The 19,826-nt window shown below is 38.4% G+C and overlaps 1 protein-coding gene across 1 annotated transcript in view; it reads left to right on the top strand.

Moving 5' to 3' along the window:
* The first annotated feature begins 5,094 nt into the window (after positions 1 to 5,094).
* LOC117403711 (RNA polymerase II elongation factor ELL2-like) overlaps positions 5,095 to 19,826 on the top strand; it is a 35,399-nt gene continuing 20,667 nt past the window's right edge. Inside the window, exons 1-4 of the mRNA XM_058988724.1 lie at positions 5,095 to 5,295; positions 14,449 to 14,496; positions 18,790 to 18,911; positions 19,280 to 19,443. Coding sequence (XP_058844707.1) covers positions 5,164 to 5,295; positions 14,449 to 14,496; positions 18,790 to 18,911; positions 19,280 to 19,443 — 466 coding nt within the window. The 5' untranslated portion in view covers positions 5,095 to 5,163. The remainder of the gene's footprint in view (positions 5,296 to 14,448; positions 14,497 to 18,789; positions 18,912 to 19,279; positions 19,444 to 19,826) is intronic.

Raw genomic sequence — 19,826 nt, 5'->3', positions numbered from 1 at the left:
TTTGACATTGAGAATAATGACACAACTTTTAAGCTTAATCTTATCTGTGCTCTTTCAACCTAAACTGAATGTCAAAGGAAAATGAGAACTGCCGCTGGACAATAATACCCTATGGTGTGACCTGAAGATAATGAAAATTAGACCTTTTATATTATAAGTGAAATAACCCAGTATAGCAGGCATCCAATATGGCAGGAATTAGGGGAATCAACTGGCTGGTTATATTTGCAATAGGGAAAACTTTCCTTTCTTTTAAAAGTAACGTTTGCTTTCTATCCAACACCACATTGACATAATAAATAAGTAATGACATTGTCAAAATACTTTACAAATGGCATGTGCTTGATCTTTGCTCTTAAGGGGGACATTTGAAAGGAGATGAGCCATTGCAAAAGTTTACTCTGGTAAGTGTGCATGATAATTTAGCAGTTTTCCCATGGTTCTCAGTGTTTTTTGCATGGTTCCTGTTTCTATACTGCACTGAAAGTAAACTGAGTTGGGGGTTCTCCGTTCCATTGCACCTAATCCACCATGCAAAAAAAACCCTTGCTGCTTTACTGCACGTTTGCTAAAATAAACTCTAACCTCTGTTGAGGTCATGCTTTTGTAGCAGATGTGCTTACAGAGAGACAAGGAGATAGATTAGACTGATCAACTGCCAGATTGCTGGCTTTTACTTTCAATGAGGTTGAACATTTACTCACTCAGGCTGTTATGCATTAAATGTTGCAGCAGATTTCACAACTTGTCACAGTGCTTCATTTGGAAAGAAATAGGTGCGGAATTCTTAAGAACCGCATTCAAAATCATGTTTATTTTAAAAAAGTACTGTATGTGCTTGTGTTAGATATGTACAATCACATATTCTACATCATATACAAAGTTGTAGCATGTGCAGGGCTGTTGCAAGGTTTTCCTTCAGTTGCAAGGTTTTCCTTCCTTGAAACATCTTCTCTTCTGTGGCTTTCTGACACTGCGCAGAATACCTCCCTTGGATTTCTACCATTGCTTTAAACACCAATATTTGTTGGCAGACAGCTTGGTGTGCATCAATGATTGTGCAGTCGTGTTTTTTGCAATGCGAGAGGTAACTCAGACAACTCCTGCAGTGCATCATACATAATGCCTAGATTACTGATGAACTGAGCCGATGATAACTGCTTGCTTAGACCTGAGTAACACTGGGGTGTTGCGCTGTCACGAGAAACATCTTCGGTGCTTATGCAGAACGGGATAAGCTTTCCAAACAGCCTCCACAGCTCTAAAGCTCAATGCAACCCAGAGTGTCTAACACTCGAACAATTTTGCAAAGCTGAATGTCAAGAGCTTCCGCGCACTCTTTTAGCTGTAATTGATTTTTTCCAGATGTACTATAAAGAGAATACAACTTGTCTAGCATGCTTTTGAAGTGATTTGTAGTGCCAGCATCTTTCATAACATCACGGACTGCAAGCTCTAGGCAATGGGCAGAGCAGTGCCATGCTAGAATATTCGGAAACATGTCTTGCAACCTCTTCACAACACCAGTATTGCACCCAAACATCACTGAAGCTCCATCACAAGCAACTGCTACCAGGCACTTGGCGAGAAAGTTACGTTAACCTTTTTGAACACCGACAATAAACTGTTCACTATTCCCGCTGAAGGCAGATCATTTAGCTCAACAAGGTCGACAAATACATTAGCAGGAGACTCCACACCGGATAACTGCATCACACAGTTAAAGCACTTTTTTGTTTACGGCAGTGGCTTCATTAAGTAAAAGGATCGCTTTATGAGCAAGCGCTATGATTTGGTCAAACAACTTTTTCTTCATTTCATAGGAAATGAATGCAGTGTTGAATGTTACAGCATGGCACGTTGGTATGCAAAATCCGCCCCATGTCCAGTCCATTCAACTCCTGGCAGTCAATTTCTTTTTCAAAACCATATGCAGACCTGTTGAGCTTCGATTCTTTATATGGAAGATTCTGGCTGTTGCACAGATACTGCTCCAAAATACCAGACGCTGCAACATGTGACCTGGTCTGTGTATGTTTTTTCGGAGTGCTCTCTGTTGGTTGGTTTTATTGACACTAGCATCTATCCATTCTTTGGACAACTTCATTCCTGCAGATTTTTCAGGAACCAAGTTACCGACTTGCTGACACGCACTGCCACTGAGATTTGATCCATTGATTACTAACCACTATCAGGTTACAAAACAATACTGTATCCGTTGTGAACGAATCGCCATCGGTGCCAAGAAGGTGTTCTTTTAACATGGTAAAGGAAAGTTCCTGTTCCTTAGCTGGAGCATTTACAATGGGAAAAATCCATTTCACCCTTGGGCGAAATGTTCTCTTTGGAGGTGTTCCTATAGGCGGAGACTACTGTACTGTGCATTTACCATAGCTCACCCTGGTTTGCCATGTTTCTTAATATGCTTTACCATACCTTGTTAATCTTTACAATGCTTGCCAATGCTTTACCATGCTTCCTCTATGCTTTATTACACTTTGCTGTGCTTTTACTATACTAAACTTTTATAAGGGAAGAACTGGACAAGCATTTATGGGCTGACTGGCCTCCTCTCGTTTGTATGCTTTAATATCAAAGAGGGTTGTTAATAGATTTATTATGTTTGGATTTTACTCAAAAATCTAGTGGCCAGGAAATGTTACCTTTACCTTCTATTAAGCACAAAATATGTACAGCCAACAGTCCGCCAGACACTTTACCAGACCGACTCTACCCTATAGTATGCTGATTCTCCACCATTTTATTTGGCTACAAGTCCCCATGTTGTTTAATGCTTCATTATAACACAGAAACTTTCAAACTGTGTCAGACCATTATTCATTTGCCGTATCAAAACCACTTAAGAATAATATCACTGTTCATATTTATTGAAATTAAAAAGTCAATAATTAAGTCAAATGTGCAGAAATGTGCAGAGGAAGCACTAAAGCTGTCCTTGAAGCTGTGCAGTACTGTTCTCTGAAATGGAGCAGTTCAAATGTGAAAGATGTTTTCTCTTTACCCAGAGTTACCTCAAGATATATCTTGCACTCGTAATAATCCTTACGCTTTTAAACTGTGTACAACAAAAGCAGTACTGTTTCAGGAAAAAAGCAGGGAATTTCAGAAGCAGCGCAAGGTGAGAACAGACGCCATACAAGAGTGAGCATATTTAATCCCGTAATTTTTTAAGCAATGGAATTCTAGATACTTTCTGTCATCCAATCTAGATTAAGTACACAATTATAGTCCTGAATTTGAGCTGCCTTTCTGGCAAAGATAATAAAGCACAGTACCTTAGTGATTATGATTTTCAGAGCTGTCATTACTTTACAGTAGTGTAATATTACACACCTTTTTTTTCCCAATGTTCTGTCCTACAATAGCTTAAGCAATGGTATAAATACATAATCAACTGAATCCTTGTGTATTTTTAATTGAACGGTTAAACATTACTAATGGAATGAAGGTCAGATAACCTTGCCAGAGTTCAGCAGTAATGGAACTTATTTACAGGCCTTGCCTCAGATGAAAAGATAGCTTCTGATGAGTGGGGGTGTTCAGGAGTAACACAAGGCAAACACAGAACTCAAGATCACAGATGTCCCTTCAGGTCCCATTTTACAACAGAATGTATAGCTGGAGCTTTCTTATGTTGATAAGAAAGAAAAACCTTATTGTAACATAATTAAGATATATTACTAATAACTTAAACAATACAAAAGAAATGTCATTACAAAGAGAAAGTACTGTTATAATTTTACACAAGTAGTTAATTGTATGTGTAAGCTTTTAGCTGCCAAAAGAACACTTGTTCTGGGCAACTTTACATAATTCTCTTAAATCATTTGTATTTACATTGACATAACATTGACTTTATATGCCTATTTAAAGTGTAACAGTGTACATTCAAGTATTTTGAAAATAGCAAAATAATTATGTTAGTAAAATAAATAAATAAATAATTTAAACAATTCCTAAAGTTTTCTGTATGGTCCTGTCTACAGTGCGGGGAATGAACACGTTTTCATATGAACCTTAATTGTAAGCTGCCTGTACAAAGTGCTTTGCAATGGCATACTTAAGTTGAACGGTTTGCAAATGTTGGCAAGTATGCCCTTGCAAAGCAATCTGAGCCATTCCAAGTCTTCCTGTCGGTTTTATTAGGCTCAGCATTTTGTACAGGCAGCTTACAACTGAGGTTCATATGAAAACGTGTCTATTCCCCGCACTGGGCCAATGTTATTTTGCTCGTGGGGGCGGTGTTGGCCCAATGTTGGTGGCCAACCATATACCAACCATGGGCCAACATGAATCTAAGAAATAAATCTAATGTAACGAAAACATTAGATTGGTTTTAAAATCTGCTAACATAGAAAGGAAAAAAAGAACAAACAGGTGTCACGGATGGCTGATGTGGGTGACGTCAGAACAGGATGTAAACACACAGGAGCACTAATTGTGGGGTGTAATGTGTTGCGCTCACGTTTATTCATTAAACAAAATGAATAACACACTGTTAAACAAAACAAAAAACAAAACAACCCTATGACCAAACAAACAATAACGATTGCACTATAAAACACAAATAACAATCACACCCGTCACCATATAACAATACACAGTTACACTAATAAGCAACCGTATTTACACCCAATAGCCTGCCATAATAATACACACAAAATACAGCAGTAATAATAGCCATTAATTGTTTTTGCTAAATCGGTCATTGCTTAGTCTAGTTGTTCTATAACTGCATCCAATGACTTTTAAAAGACAAATTATTAGGCATACTTACACGCACCCAATACTGACCTGACGTTATCTCCTTCACAAAGAACTACTGATGTCAGATACTCTGACGTGAGAAAGCACAACCGTTGCCATGACGTTAGGACGCAACACAGCTGATAGGAGATTCTACAAGCCCCATCTCTGCTATGTGCATGAGGAAAGATCGGAAGATCAGCCAATGGTCTGTGAATTAACCCTGGAAAGAAGAGCCGTGTCAAGACTTTAGAAACCAATCAGAAAGTCCTGCAAGCGCCACCCACGATCATACTCTGTGAAAACGATAGGAGGCCAAGTCCCGCCTTCTCCGCTGGGTTAGGTTGTGCCCAGTATTTGAGTGTACGTCAGAGGGATGGCTGAGGGGAGCTGAAGATGGCGGCGCTGTGTGAGGATGGGAGGTACAGGCTGTCCTGCGGGAGATTGAACCCCGGCAAAACCTCAGTGTTACATGTCAAATTAACAGAGACAACATTCAGGGCACTGGAAAATTACCAGAGCTGCAAGGTACACGCTTAAAATAATTACAGGAGAAGGAGTGTGTGTTTTGATAAGGTTAATGGTGTATGCGTGTACTTAACTGTCATAAAGTAACTAACAGGGTAAAAGTTCTCGACTTTAAATATTATTTATCATCAGACAGGTAGTAAACACAGGTCCTATGTATGAATCATCTGTGTTTTGTGTGGCGTTGACTGTAAGTCTAGCTAACACAGCACAGGTTATAAACTAGAATGTTAGTAGTGTTTAAAATAATAATAGTAATAATAAATACATCTAAAAAAAAATACCAACCGAGAATGAAAATAGAACGAAAAATAAATTAAATATGACACTTGAACTGAAGTCGACCATGTTGATGACACAACTGGGTCGAAAGATATATGGAATGTGAATGTAGTAAATTAGAAGCAAAAGATTAAAAAGGTGAAAATTAATTTACATCAATAAAAACAAACGACAACAGTCAAACAAAAGACGTGATAGATTTGTTTTATCGAAAATATTGTAAAGTACAGATTTGTCAGTTTTAAAAACTATTCGGTTTGCTGCCAGCTGGTCTTGCTCTCAGGCTGAGTTGCCCCACTAAACGAAGCCAATCTCCCAGCTGTGTGAACCATTTTGCTGAGATCTGTGTTTTTTTTTATATCTAAAAACATTTACTATTTCAATTCGATGTACGCTGTTGCCAAATGTAAATATATTTAGCTGCTTTTCTTTTATTTGCTTTGCCACCTGGCCATATCTCCGGAACTTTGCCATTAGAATAGTTCAGATGTTTTATTGTTTATTAAATAACTCCTGGGGTGTACAAAGTCGTTTTAATGTTGTTGAATAAGTATCTTTAAAAAAACAAACAAAAAAACAAACATTAGTGTCACTTTCGAGGTAAAAGTCTAAATGGTAGCTGTTTTATCATTCTGAGTACGTTTATATAGATGGGATTTTTATTTTTTGATTCACCGCCGGCAGTGGGGGTTGGGTGGTGATGTGGTGCTTTCCCCCTAAAGCAACAGTACGGCAGATTTATTGTTTTAGTTGAAAGTGTTTTTAATCCAGTATTTACATGTTTGTTGTATTTCTTACAATTAAGACGTATTTCGATTTTGGAAATACATTTCGTTTTATTGCCCCCAACGTAAGGATACCCGCGACCCGATCGTGGTATATTAATTTAATAGTAGTTGTATACCGCTGCCTCTAACGCGTTTGTCTTTTTAAAACCTCGATTAAGCTTTTAAATTGCTGATTGCACGAGTTGGAAAACGAGTACGTGTTGTGGACCTGAAGTGGGGATTACGTGCTTTCTGTTGCTGGGCCGATTACGAGTTGGCAAAATCGGTTGGGTTAAAAAGGGCGAATACTTAGTTCACTTTTTCATTTGATCTGTAGTACTGTTGAATGTTATAACTTTATTCTCCGTGCCAGTAGTATTTAAACTGGCCATGTGGAACAATTAAAGGGGTTTAATTCAAAATGATTTTTTTTGTGCTCAGCAGAGATCTGCTTACTGGGCATTGCCTTTCTTAAAGCTGTAGTATGCTTTTTCTAGTGACCTGTGCAGTGGGGTTTTTATTTACTTTGTATTTATTTATTTATTTTACTACTGAATCATGAAATTGTCTGCACCTGCATCAATGGCTGCTGTACGTTACCCTTCCTTCTGATGCCTATTCATTGACAGACGATGTGTAGTCCCCTTTATTTATTTTATTTATACTATCTTCTGCAACTGTTTGTTCTGACTTTTTTTTTTTTTTAAATACTTGTAGGATTTGAAACGGCACTCGTGTTGTCGGGTTGACTTGCATTGACTAAGTGTTATATTGCTAAGCAGTTTAAAAAATAATTTGAATTCAATGGATATATAAACAATGTGCATGTAGCACGTTCACAAATACAATGTAGTTTGTTACCATTGGATGTTCCAATCAGCCTTGTAGTGTCTATTATTGCTTAACTGTTATTTCCATTATTACATCCTGCCATTGCATCTGCAACGTACACCTTGGATTCTGGTCACATCTGTAGTTTTACAAGGCCAGGCTGAGACATTCATTACTTGGCAGATTGGCTTCCATGGAAAACAAGTAGCTGGAGGAAATTCGGTAGGGGGCGCTAGAACTAAAAGAATACAGTAGATGGTAATGGCCACTGTCAGAGGTGTAAAGTGAGTGTTTCATTGTGCTGTCAATCACACTTCCAATCTGAATCCACATGCAGGTAAAGAGAAAATATGCACAATATAAAATACATAAGCAAAATAAATGTGTACAGTACACTCAAACCTAAAACAGTTTTCCGTTGCTTAAGACTGTGCTGAGTCAACTACTGTGGATTGCACAATTTGAGGCCAAGCAAGCAGGCACTATTGGCTACATGTGTGTTTTCCTGATAACACGAAGGAGGGTGTTTTGGTTGAATGTGACCAGAAGTTATGCCTTTTTATTTTATGTACACTTTGGTCCTGTCATTGCAAATATAATGCCAAACTGGAGGGCAGTAGAAATGCCTTTAACACGGGTGCAAACCCCCCCATACACTGTATAATGCTTGCCGTAAATCTAATTTTACCGATCTCTAAAAATGCAGCATATGTAAAGAATGGTGTTCACCAGGCGTTCTGCAACCACTATCAAATTTGCACTTTGCTATCATTAATCCATTAATTATATTGAAATGCATTCAAATGGAAAAAAAAGCATGGAATTAGGCGGGATCTCAATACTAAGTGGGCACAAGCATTATAATTTGATGTAAGGATTTTGCTTTGCACTTTGGCAATTGCTGCCCCTCCAAAAACTTTACACCTCTTCTTACAAGGTGCAAGCCATTGTAGAAGCGAGTAACAGAGCTGTGTAAAAGCACACACCTGCAGAGACCTGTCATTGGTTTCAGGATGGCTGCTGTGGTACACTTCCTGATGTGGCGACACTTGGCTCTTGTTGAGGAGAGGCAGGAACACGTTCGGAGTAGACGGGCAAGACGAAGAGACCCTGCATATTCAATCCCAGGGGCACTTCTTGTTTGGGATGCCGGAGGATGCGGTGCAAAGCGTGATCTTCTCGCTCTGCAGGTCATCCTAGACCTCGTAGCTGAATTGAGGAATGAGCTAGACCCCCGCGTCAGTCTAGGGACCACTGTCTCTGCACTCCTTAGCCTTTGGTACCTTTCATTGCAAAATAATTGCCTGGCCACAGTGCAATTTTGAAATATTTGCACTGTGCCTATACTTACATCACCCCCTTAGTGACATAGACAATAAGCACAGGGTTATTAGTTTCCAGGATTTTACCTCACTTTTCAAATTACCAGGATCATCTTTTTAATTCTATCTTAGACTGTGCTCTGCTTTGCGTGCTTATGGGGTTCCCTGGGGGTTGGAACCCTATAATGAACTACCTCTAGGGGGCTGGTCTCTGCGATATACTTGCATCTGCTCAAAGCATCATATAAGCCGCTGGCTATTATCAAAATGTGGGAGAAAAATCTAACCTCAGAAGATGGGCCAATTGATTGGAAAGAAATCCTAATCATCGGCTAATTTATTTCATATTGTGCCACAGTTTTAAACTTTTTTTTTTGTGTGTGTGCTTTTTCCCAAAACCTACTTAGACCGACTATTTATTGCCTTTCAATACCGGACATAATGCTAGCTTTAATTTCCAGGACCTCAAAGAGACCTGGAATCAAATTCATTTGCTGAATGTTCCGAGAGGAATGAATAATTCTAATGGGTTTTGGATTGTAAATCTGCTGGAAAGAATGTTGTTGCTGCATGCCGTTCGAGGGATCATTTCCAGTCAAACATCACTTTTCATAATTGTTTGATTGCTGGTTTAAAGTCGACTTCAGCATGCAAGAAATTAAAACATGTTCCCATTTTTGCAACTGTGGTAGTGTTTGTAATTACAGCATTACTTGACTGCCAGTTCCTGCCAGTTTCAGAATCCAATGAATGTAACATGCCAATTGCCAAATCTGCTTGAAAGCATTAAAGATTTTTGATTGTACAAAGGAACTCTGGAAGTGTGTTAAGGTTTCATACACATGTATAATGTACTGCAGACTTGACTCCTTAATTGTACTGTACATGTATTGGTCACAATTAATTGGCAAGAAGCACACCAGATCAGAATTGAGTAAAGGTTATACTTCTCCAATAGGTCATCAGAGTTTTCCCTGCCAAACAGACAATGATTCACTTTACACTGGTGCTCTCCCATTGGGTATCTTTGCCCTTGCATTAAAACATTTTTTGTAGCAGAATGTATTGATTAGTCTCAGTATCCAGTCAGGGGAACACACATGGGACTACATCTGTAGCTAATTTTAACTCTTTAAGCGTCCAGTCGGCTCAAACTGTAGCTAGCAACTGTGCATGGCCTTTTAAGGGGAACTTGGTGATGTATCATTAGAGCCCTTACTGAGCCAAAGGCTGCAAGCTAGCTTGAGTAACAACCAGCTTCACAATGCATGGGCAGGGTTTTCATATTAAGTACGTTCTTGTTACAAAACTGTAATAGTACTAATACTTTAAAGTAGAAACGTTCTGTTTCCAGCTGTATGATGAGAGTAACAGGTGTCCATGTGGGAATAGCGAGCTGCCACCAGCTTTGAGAAATGCATCTGCTCTGTTGCCAATAGCACTGTCCCTAATAGGTGTATGAAGAACATACTGTATCTTGTTACTGGCTGACATTTTGGAAGAAATGTGTTGTTTTTTTGTTTTTTTTTAGGTTAACCATAGCAGTATGTTCCAAGGCGACAGAAATGTAAGCCTAACTCCTTGACTCTGTCCACTATCATGGCAGCAAATGATTCCGGAATCTCAAGTGAATGGGAATTTTCAAAACAGATGTCAAAAAGCACTTAATTGGGCTCCTAGATGTTCTTATAAAAATGACGTGCTCCGATGTTTTGTCAGTGTAAGCCCTCCCCCTCTTGTGTGGACTTGAGTGCACCTCCTCTTGCCAGTAAAAACACTGTTTAGTCTCATCTGTGTACCAGCACACTCTACCCTCCTGCCAGTAAAATGCTTTGCTTTACCACATGGATTGGTTGGAACTGATATCGCTCAGCTTTTACAGTATGTCCGGCCTCTTTCTGGCACCGAAAAGCAGGTCTGATTTCATTTGGTTGTGCAACAAAAGCAGCCTGAACTGATTCCTGTAAAAGTGTAGTGACAGCACTAAACTGGCAGACTGAGTATAACAATCGGGCAGACGGAAGAAAGTGGTGTTGTATAATGTGTTGGCCTCAAATACTTTGGATAAATCAGTCATTTGCATAAGAATCTCAGGTCCCATATTTGCATACTTTATTAACCAGAAGTGAGGCTATTAATAGTGCCTCACCTGAAACTGCAGCTTGTGTGATCAGCTGTTAGAGATGCAACAGTTATCTTTTTTAAATCTAGTTTCTACCAGACTATTTCTTGAGGCTAGGCATGCAGAAGCATGCTCAGCAGTACACATTGTCTCAACTTGACAGTAAGAAGCAGAAGGGTGTTTGCTCACACAGCATAGGATTATGCTCCTAGATCTATGTACAGTAGCTGGTGTTTTAGGGGTGTTGTCAGGGAATGGTTTGGTATGAAAATGTGCAACCTCTGCCAGTTTCTTTTCTCATGAAGATGTATAGAAATTTGCATATCGGTCCATCAAGGCGTTCAGAATTCATAAGCCTCATGGAAATAAACATCTAACAAAACATTTACAGTAAAAGAAATTGCAAAAAAATAATAAGAAAAAAAAACTATCTGTAGCTCACAGAATTTGTTTTCTGTTTAATTCTGAATCACCTTAGTTTGTCTTTAACCAACTTTTTGTATTTAAAAGTACTTCTCTTATTATTTGATAAAGTTGTGATACATTTTTCATCCTTGCAGTGCCAGTCATCATCTAAAGCCTGCCTTTTGTTAATGACTCTTTTGTGACCTTAGTGTGGTGGCCATAATGTATGTGTCAAAAGGACTGAATGTGCAGAAGATGTAAACCTTTCCAGTGCAATCTGAAGCAGCTAGAAATCAGACCTAAGTGCTCATGTTGACAACCAGCAAAGGTAACGATCAGTCGCTGCATGTAGAAAAGTTATGACCCTCCAATTGATGAACCCTTTGTTTTTGTTTACACCTTTCCAGTCTGGATCATTGCTGTTACAACCTCAGACAGGTTACAGCAAACAGACAATTGAAAAAAACAGCTGCAGGCATTGCAATTATCAAGTTTATAAAATGGTGATGTTTAAAAGCAGTGACTATCAGATATTAAAAAGCTGTACTGTACAATGTTTGGTTAAAAAAAAAAAAAAAAAAAAAGCCATTTGTAGTAAGAAATTGGCTGAATGGTTTACTAAAGCTCGTGTTCCAACTGGTACTTGCACAGTTGCTTTAAAATATATTCAGCAGTATTCTTGCTCACTTGAAGTGTGCAGCTTGAATTCTGTTTGACTGATTTGGTCTGTTTTAGGCTGCTTGAAAAGCCAAGCATTCTGTGTACGGTACTGTGCCAGTTATAACAACAGAGCGAAATGCTGGCGCTCAGGCACATCTTAAGCAGTGTTTGCAGGCTGGTACAGCTGGGTATGACGTATGAGAAATACGCACAAAGGTCAGATGGGGGAGAAATCAATGACCAGGCTTCAGGATTAGCTGGGTTCTGCAAGAACAGTGGTGTTTTGAACACAGTCTTGGTTTTCAGCATGGAAACAGGCCCCACTGTTAAGAATCATCTGGGGTTCTACGACTCGTGTTTCAGATTGCAAAATGTTTGAGCATTGACAGATTCTCATGCACAGAGGATCTGTATCCAGAAGTTGCTGCTGACACGCATTCCATTCATATGCCTGTGCAGGAAGTGATGCTGTGATAGAAACATAAAACAATTCTGGCTGAATGAGTTGGAGGCTTTTGCTTTTAAATTTACATAAACATAGCTGTGTAATAAAACTGCTTCTGGTATTCAAGTTCAGTGTTGAATGAGGCTTCCGTTTTACTTCAGTCAGTATCCAGAGCTGTTCAAAGATGCCGAAAGCAATAACAATCGCCCCTAAAGATCGGATCAACGGGTTTGGCATGGATGAATTTCAGGTCCATGGTAATGTGCTGTTCTGTACTTCACGCAGCAAGGCTGTAGATTACACGCATATCCAGACCATTGTGGAACACATGGGAAGCACTAAACATCAATTGAATGAAACATAAACGACAGCAAACTTGTGATTGTTTTCTGTGCTCACGCCAGCGTTCTCACTGGGAACTGTTTGTCAAATTTGAAGCTGATGTTATTAATTAATGGCATTGGTAAGAGCTTGAAACTTGCTTAGAATTTGAAAGTGTAACCATTTGTATTTTCACTAATATTTCAATGCCTGTTGTGAGCTTGTCTTGTGAATGTCAGTCATTGTATCTACAACCTGTTAGTCATTTTGCAATCCGAGAGAAGTATCCATTACGAAAATAAATATTTATACCTGTGAACACTAGCAAATTGCGGTTTCCCGCGTTCGAAGTACTTCCATGTGCTTGAGAGAAATAATGTGATTGTGGGAGGGGGTAAGCTCGGGCCGTCCCCCCGTTACACACCATAACATTAAGTCAAAATAGTATGGTGTGTGTTTTTTTTTTTTTTTTTTTAAATATATACCATAAAATTGCTACTGTGCCGCATTGAAAAAAAAAATTAATAAGAAACATCGGCTACAAATCAAGGATTACTGTATATCCCAGTAGCTCTTCTATTCTTAAAAAAAAAAAAAAAAAAAAAAAAATCGCCACATTTTAGGCCTGCTTTTCAGTCACATTTGTGAACGTGCAAAGGCGCCTTAAACTGCAAATGTGAACGGGGGTTGCAGACCTGTGGTGCAGAATATGTGGTGGCCCTGGGTCTGCACAGTAGTGTGAACAGGGTCTTTGTTGTGTGCATTTCAGCTTGGTATTCTTTCATGGATTTTTATGGTTAACTTGTATTTTTTGTACTTGCAATACATTTCCCTGCTAAAATATAATTTTGGTTTGTTTAATCATGAGCACACTTAAATATTTAATGAGTTTACAGTAATCTGAAGTGCACTGTAAATATGTACATTAATCTATTGGTTAGTAACCTGGGTCTGGGTTTCTGAAGCCTCATCTACAGCAGACCAAACATGTTTTAACTTCAACCCCGATAGCAACTTTTTATTAACCCTGCAGAGCACGGTGGAGGAACATTGTTTATTGCCCACGTTGGCTCTTCCACTCCTAGTCTTTGTTCCAACCCTGTTCAGCCGGAGTTTGTTAATTACAGTATCATGTTACCTGTTAAACCTGGAGTGGAATGACCCTCCAGCACTGTGATTGGACACCCCCAATGTATCGTATCTCTTTAGTTGGACATACTGTACAGTGTATCTGGTGAGCGGTTTATCCAGTTGTAATAAAACTTGATGAGGACATTCTTTAGTTATTGATCCTATTCTGGTTGTATTTACTGATTCATTTTTATTTGTACAGTGTCATACAAGTTTACAGTTTTATTGGGTTCCATCAGTCATCCAGTTGATTTTAAGATGAAAATCGTATTCCATTATTTGCTGTGGTGTTACGGTATGGAGAAACCTGTCCTTCTGTGTCACACTTACTTTTTTACATTCCAGATAGTGGGTCTACTTATCACGCTGAGAGCTGTGTTGCGGGATATGTGTGTTTCTGATATGCTAACTCTGAGCTGTTGAGAGTTTCTACAATCTAGAAGGAGTAATTGGAAAAATAGTCAACTCCTTACTCTTTCAGTGTCTGGAAATAACAAACCTTGCTTCCTTGTGCATAGTGTGTTTATTTTGTATTTACTGTAGGTGCCTTGAAAACCACATCTCTCAGGCTTTCCTGGGTATAGTTTGCTTACAATATTGTAATTTCAAACCATAATATCCTCTGTATTTACCGTAGATGTAGCATGTTGTACATAGCATATAGTTTAACCTTTGACAACAAATTGGCAAAATATTCCACTTTGGAATTTAAATATTGGTCAAATTAGAATTGCTGCTTTTTAGATACAGTAGAAATGTACAGTGCCACATTGTTTTACCTCTGACCCCTATTAAATGTAAATGCATGCTATATAAATGAATCTGACTTTTCACCCATGTTTGTTTATTTGTTTTCTCTTTTTATAGAATGCACCCTCCTCTCAACCATCCATTCAATTCAAGGGACTCCAGGGGGTAAGTTTTTTCACTTTGATGCATGTACTGTATGACATGCTGGTAAATGTAATACCGTTATCATGCATACAATAACCACAGAGTAATCAAAGACTTTTCTTTACTGTCTCTCCTGAAGCACTGCACACTAATATTTATTACATTAGTTGGCACTTTGCTCTTAATGGGGACACAATAAATGTTCTCTCTGGCTGTGTAAGATGTCAATATTTTTTTAGTTCCCTTATGCAAATAAAAAAATAATGTTAACCAACTTGAATTTAGAAATGTAAACCTTTTGCGGCTTTCTACTCCGCGTACGAATGTGTTGGTTCAGAAAAGCATTGTGAAAATATTCCATGACTCGCAGCCTTTCTGGGAATTCCCTTGAAGGAATTGCTGGAATTATTTTTCTGACACATTTTGGAACAGGATTTCTTTTCTACTGTTTCCTTTCCTTCACAGTTTGACGTGTGAGGAAAATGTTATAAGGCTTCTCTGACCACCTTAGTTGTTTTTTTCTTTTTTTTTTCCAGCTTGAAGTGATCACCATGTGTTTGTGTGGTTAAACAAACCTGTCACTTGGCAGAGAAGGCTTTTACAAAAGCAAGATTTATGATATCTACAATGCCAAGAAACCTCCCAAATATCTTTCATTTAATATAATAATTCAGTTGAAAGTTTTAGATACATTTTCACTTTTCTAAACAGCAGGAGTATGAGTAAAATTAAATCCTGAACCCTGCCAAATGACCTCTTGGAGAAAATTAAGAGTATTCTTCCAAACGGTAGAATTTGATAATACGTTACTTATAAAGCATGCTGCCAAGAAGGCCGACAGATAACGGTTGAAGATTTGTGGTGGTGATATTATTATTATTATTATTATTATTATTATTATTATTATTATTATTGGTATATGCCGTTATACATCTGATACTTCTGGTGAACAGGAACTATTTTATTACCCTAAATCAATTCAACAGTGTTTGCTCAATCAGTTGTACCAGGACCATTTAGGTAGAGAGTATTAGGACACCTATCCTGGATCAGATTCTAATTCTTATACAGTAGTTTGGAACGGTATAGATTTTGTCTGGCTGCATTTAGAGGAAGGCTGGGGATTCTGTTTAATGGCAGATGAAGGCTGGTTTTCAGGATACTTCAGGACAGCCTCACCGATACAGGCTAGTTTTTCTTAATCCGTCTATTGCCACAGTGTCTGCTTGAGCTTCCAACAGCAGAGACTCTAGTTCACACCCATAATTGTAGTGTCTTATTTCACATCTGAAACAAAGCTGTCTTTGACCTCCTTAGGAAAAAAAAAAAAAAAATGTAGTTCAGAATGGCTAAGAGTGCTTGAACCCTGTGTTCATTATTTATTTTTCAGTTATATAAATACATTATAAGATGGCTGGTATTGGGCAAACAAGAGTAATGATGCTTATAAAGACTTAAAAGTAAGTTTAAAATGAACTCCACATCTTGCTAGTTGTTATGCAATCTTTTTTTGGTTTGTTTTAATAATTCCAATAAGCTGAGCTGTTGAAAGATATATGTTGAGAAAAATGCTAAACCAGCCCCCAGATCTCAAGTACTAATGCAATTTAATTTAAAACCACATGATTCCAATTCGATTGCCAAACTATGAACTGTGTGTGACGTTTGCTGATCCAATGCAATACAGCGAAGAAACAGGAAAATGAATTTCCTCAAGCCCTGTCCTTGCTACATTTCACAACCCAATCACTCCTTTTAAACAGCATGGATCTATTTGTCTTCTGCCCCCACAAACACAACTGATGACAGCGAATGAAAAAACAAGAATTGATAGCAATGACAATTTCTCCTTTAGAACTAACAATGTGACTTCACTTTATCAAAAAGTACGTCCTACCCAAAATCCTCTCCTCCCTCTTACCCGATACTAATACTTCCATACTGGGAAATCTCTTCACCTTTCACCTCCTAACTGGCTAGTAAAGTCTCACTATTAACATACTGTACCAGTCTTAATCATCAGTCATACGTCTATTCACCACATTCTCTTAGGGAGGGTCCAGCCCATCCTAACTCCTCTACCTTCATAGTCTGAGTCATTACACTTTGAAACATCAGCATTATCATACAGGTAAATCAATGGTAATACTTTGATTCCAAGTGCTTTTATATTGAACATGTGGGCTTCTTTCATGGGATCCACACTCGGAATCTCCTGTGGTTTAAATGGTCCACTCCAGTACGATCAAAGAAATGGCCATATTTCTGATAAGAAATATGAAATGAAGTACACTTTATTTATTTTTTTAGTGCATTTAACAAGCATTCTTGATTTTAAAAGTGGCAGGGCTATACTGCAAAACAAGAGGCAGCTTGTCTCTGTGGTTCAATTAGCAATTCAGACGCAGGGACAGAGCGACAGGAGGAGGTAAAAGCTGTTTAAGCTTGTGACGTTCGTTCATACTGACGAACTGTGTTTTGAACTGTGTATTTTGGACTTGGTTTCCAGTTTTGGATTGTACTTTTCCCGGGATAGTTAGGGACATAATATTGAGATTAGTTGGAGCTCAATATTTATTTTCTGTTTCACTGTTTTTTTGTTTCCTGTTTCTGTTCTAAAGAAGTGTTTCAACAGTTAAACATACAGCAACGGTGTTTTGCTTTCATCGAACTGGAGCTGGTACTGTAAGTGGCTGGCCAACCTGATTTTGCCACTTTACCACAGAGTGATAACCAAGATTTTGAAATCAATTTGCTTGCCTCTTATTAGCGTTATCACTGCCCTCCTCCTTGTGTTTTTTTTTTTTTTGTATTTTTTTTTTTTGTTTGTGTAATACTTCAGTTTGGGATAAAATTTAAAAAATGGTCCAGTTGGAGATCTAGACCATTAGGGTGAACCTACAACACAGATCAAAGTGATTCTGTACTAGGAAGCAGCACACACTTTTACTTGTATAACATTTTGAAATACCTGCATATTACAAATGCAAGCATAAAATACAAGAAACGAACCAAAAGTAAATGTGGGTTCATGACAACATTGCTTGCACTAATATTCAATAGTTTTTCGTGCGTGTGCGGGCGGGCGGGCGGGCAGGCGTGCGGGCGGGCGGATATGAAGTACACCCAGTAGGCTGTCCGTGACATTGCCTGTTCATGGAGCTCATGTCTCCAGTTAATGACCATGTATATTCTGTATCTGGTGCCAAGCTTGGTAATTTCATAAGACGTCTTATCATAAGTGTGGAGGTACAGTCTTTTCAAAGCAGTGCAGACAACTATTTATGTACAGTACACCTTCTCGCTGTTGTAACGTCTGAACCAATACCCCTTTTGAGAGTGTACCCATATAATGAAAAGCTGGCTTACTAGCTTAACAAGGTTATCTTACAGTACTGTGCCTAATATCCACATTATCTAACAGTGTGCTGAGTTTGCAGCTTATTGCAGAGCTACTGTTTATTGATAGTTATTCTATAATCTGTTAGTCTTTTATAAGTATTTACATATGAATCACTTGGGCCTATTTAGAATTTAGCCATTTTTCTATTTCATGGTTTTAAAACTGTTTTGCATGTCTATAAATACTAGTTAAGACTCTTTCAGTTTCCATCTGAAACATCATGCTTTATCAGAACACCTGCATCCCTCTACACAATATTCGTACCTTCTACCAAATCAGAGTTCCTTTTTTTTGGCCTGAATGTAGTGTAATACTTCCTCCTTCTTAAACAGATCCTCTTGGATTCAAAAACATTATAAACTCTCGTTCTAAAATTAAGACACTTATCCTCTCTTGCGGCTTCAAAATGTTTAATGTTTACGGTTCCCCAAATGCCTCTTTCCATATTGCTTTTCATGAAACAAGTGCACAAGGAAGCATCATATCTATAACTTTTAAATAAATGTTTCTTCCAAAAATGTACTATGCTAATTTTAATTTCAGTTTTTTGCTTTGTGTACATGAAGTTTATTCTCCAAATGTGTTTATTTTTTTACTTCAGTCCTGGCCACTGTTGGCCACAGGCATTCTGTAGAACATGTTCCAGCTCTTGAGTGTGATGCAACTCCTCTTGACCCTGTTTTCTAAGATAAGAACCCTATGCTGGCTTCACATGTAAACCTACAGAGTTAGTTGTGGTTAAGAGATGGGATTGAACATTCTTAGAAATGCTGTGTTTGCATGAAGTCCTGGCCTGTTTTGCAATGAAAATTCTGCAAGTCATTCAGATTAAATTTATTTACAGAACTGGTTCAAACAGCCAACTAAAATTGATGGACTTGATGGCTTAAACTAGGTATTTCTTTCTGCAGCATATTAAAATCCCAAGAACAGACGCTCCCAATGAACTGCGAAACTTTGATTTTTACTTGTCCAACGTTGGCAAAGATAACCCTCAGGGAAGCTTTGACTGCATTCAGCAATATGTTTCCAGGTAAGCAATTGTATCCAAGTCTGTCATTTTAATAATGAAAGAACTTTCAGGGTAAAGGGGGATAACTTTTGTGTTTATACACTGAGTATTTTAAGCTTAAAAGTGATGAATATATGTTGGTTGCCCCAGCAGTTCTGTTTTTCTTCATTTCAATATTTGTATTTACTTTATTTTTAAAGTTCCGGAGCCCCCCCAGCTCCCTAAACAAGTATAGGTGTCTCTCAGATTTAAGGTGGGGAGGAAAGTAAGTCAATCTGAATTGTGCAACTAAATTTCAGAAAGTCTCCAACACTCTTTTGCTAGTGCAGTACCCCTGTCCTCTACCAGATTGTCCTAACATTTTATTTTTTATTTTATTTTTATTTAAGTTCCGGAGTCCCCCAACTCGACACCCTGGGAGTTGTACAAGATAAAATCACAATCTGTGCGACCAACGATTCATATCAAATCACCCGGGAGCGAATGACACAGGCAGAAGAAGAAACCCGCACCCGAAGCACCAAAGTCATTAAACCTGGAGGACCATTTGTAGGTAAGAACAAGCCAGCTCTTGTAGGTTTGATTACATTTTTTTGAGAACACCTTTGATGCTGTGTCAATGTCTTGGGTGTAGAAAAAACATTTTTAAACCCCCTTTTATAACCAGGTGTTGACAGGCTATAGACCCACTTCACACACCCCTGTTTGTCAAAAAGTGAAGACTCCCTTGACTAAAATGTTCCACCTTGATTTTGTATTGGTGATTTTGTACAGTACCCAATACAGCATGGATCTTGAGGTAATTTCTGGGTATGGGCTAACCGGAAACAAATTGTTCATACAAGAAGATATAGGGCAGCCACAGCACAAACCTATCTCCCAAATGACCATGACACCTGACAAAGCAGTGGGGTTATTTCAAATGTAATACCTGCT

Source organism: Acipenser ruthenus, chromosome 1 (assembly GCF_902713425.1).
Source record: "Acipenser ruthenus chromosome 1, fAciRut3.2 maternal haplotype, whole genome shotgun sequence".
NCBI classification, from domain to species: domain Eukaryota; kingdom Metazoa; phylum Chordata; class Actinopteri; order Acipenseriformes; family Acipenseridae; genus Acipenser; species Acipenser ruthenus.
Note: the sequence above shows the minus strand (reverse complement) of the source record. Positions and strands in the feature narration are given on the sequence as shown.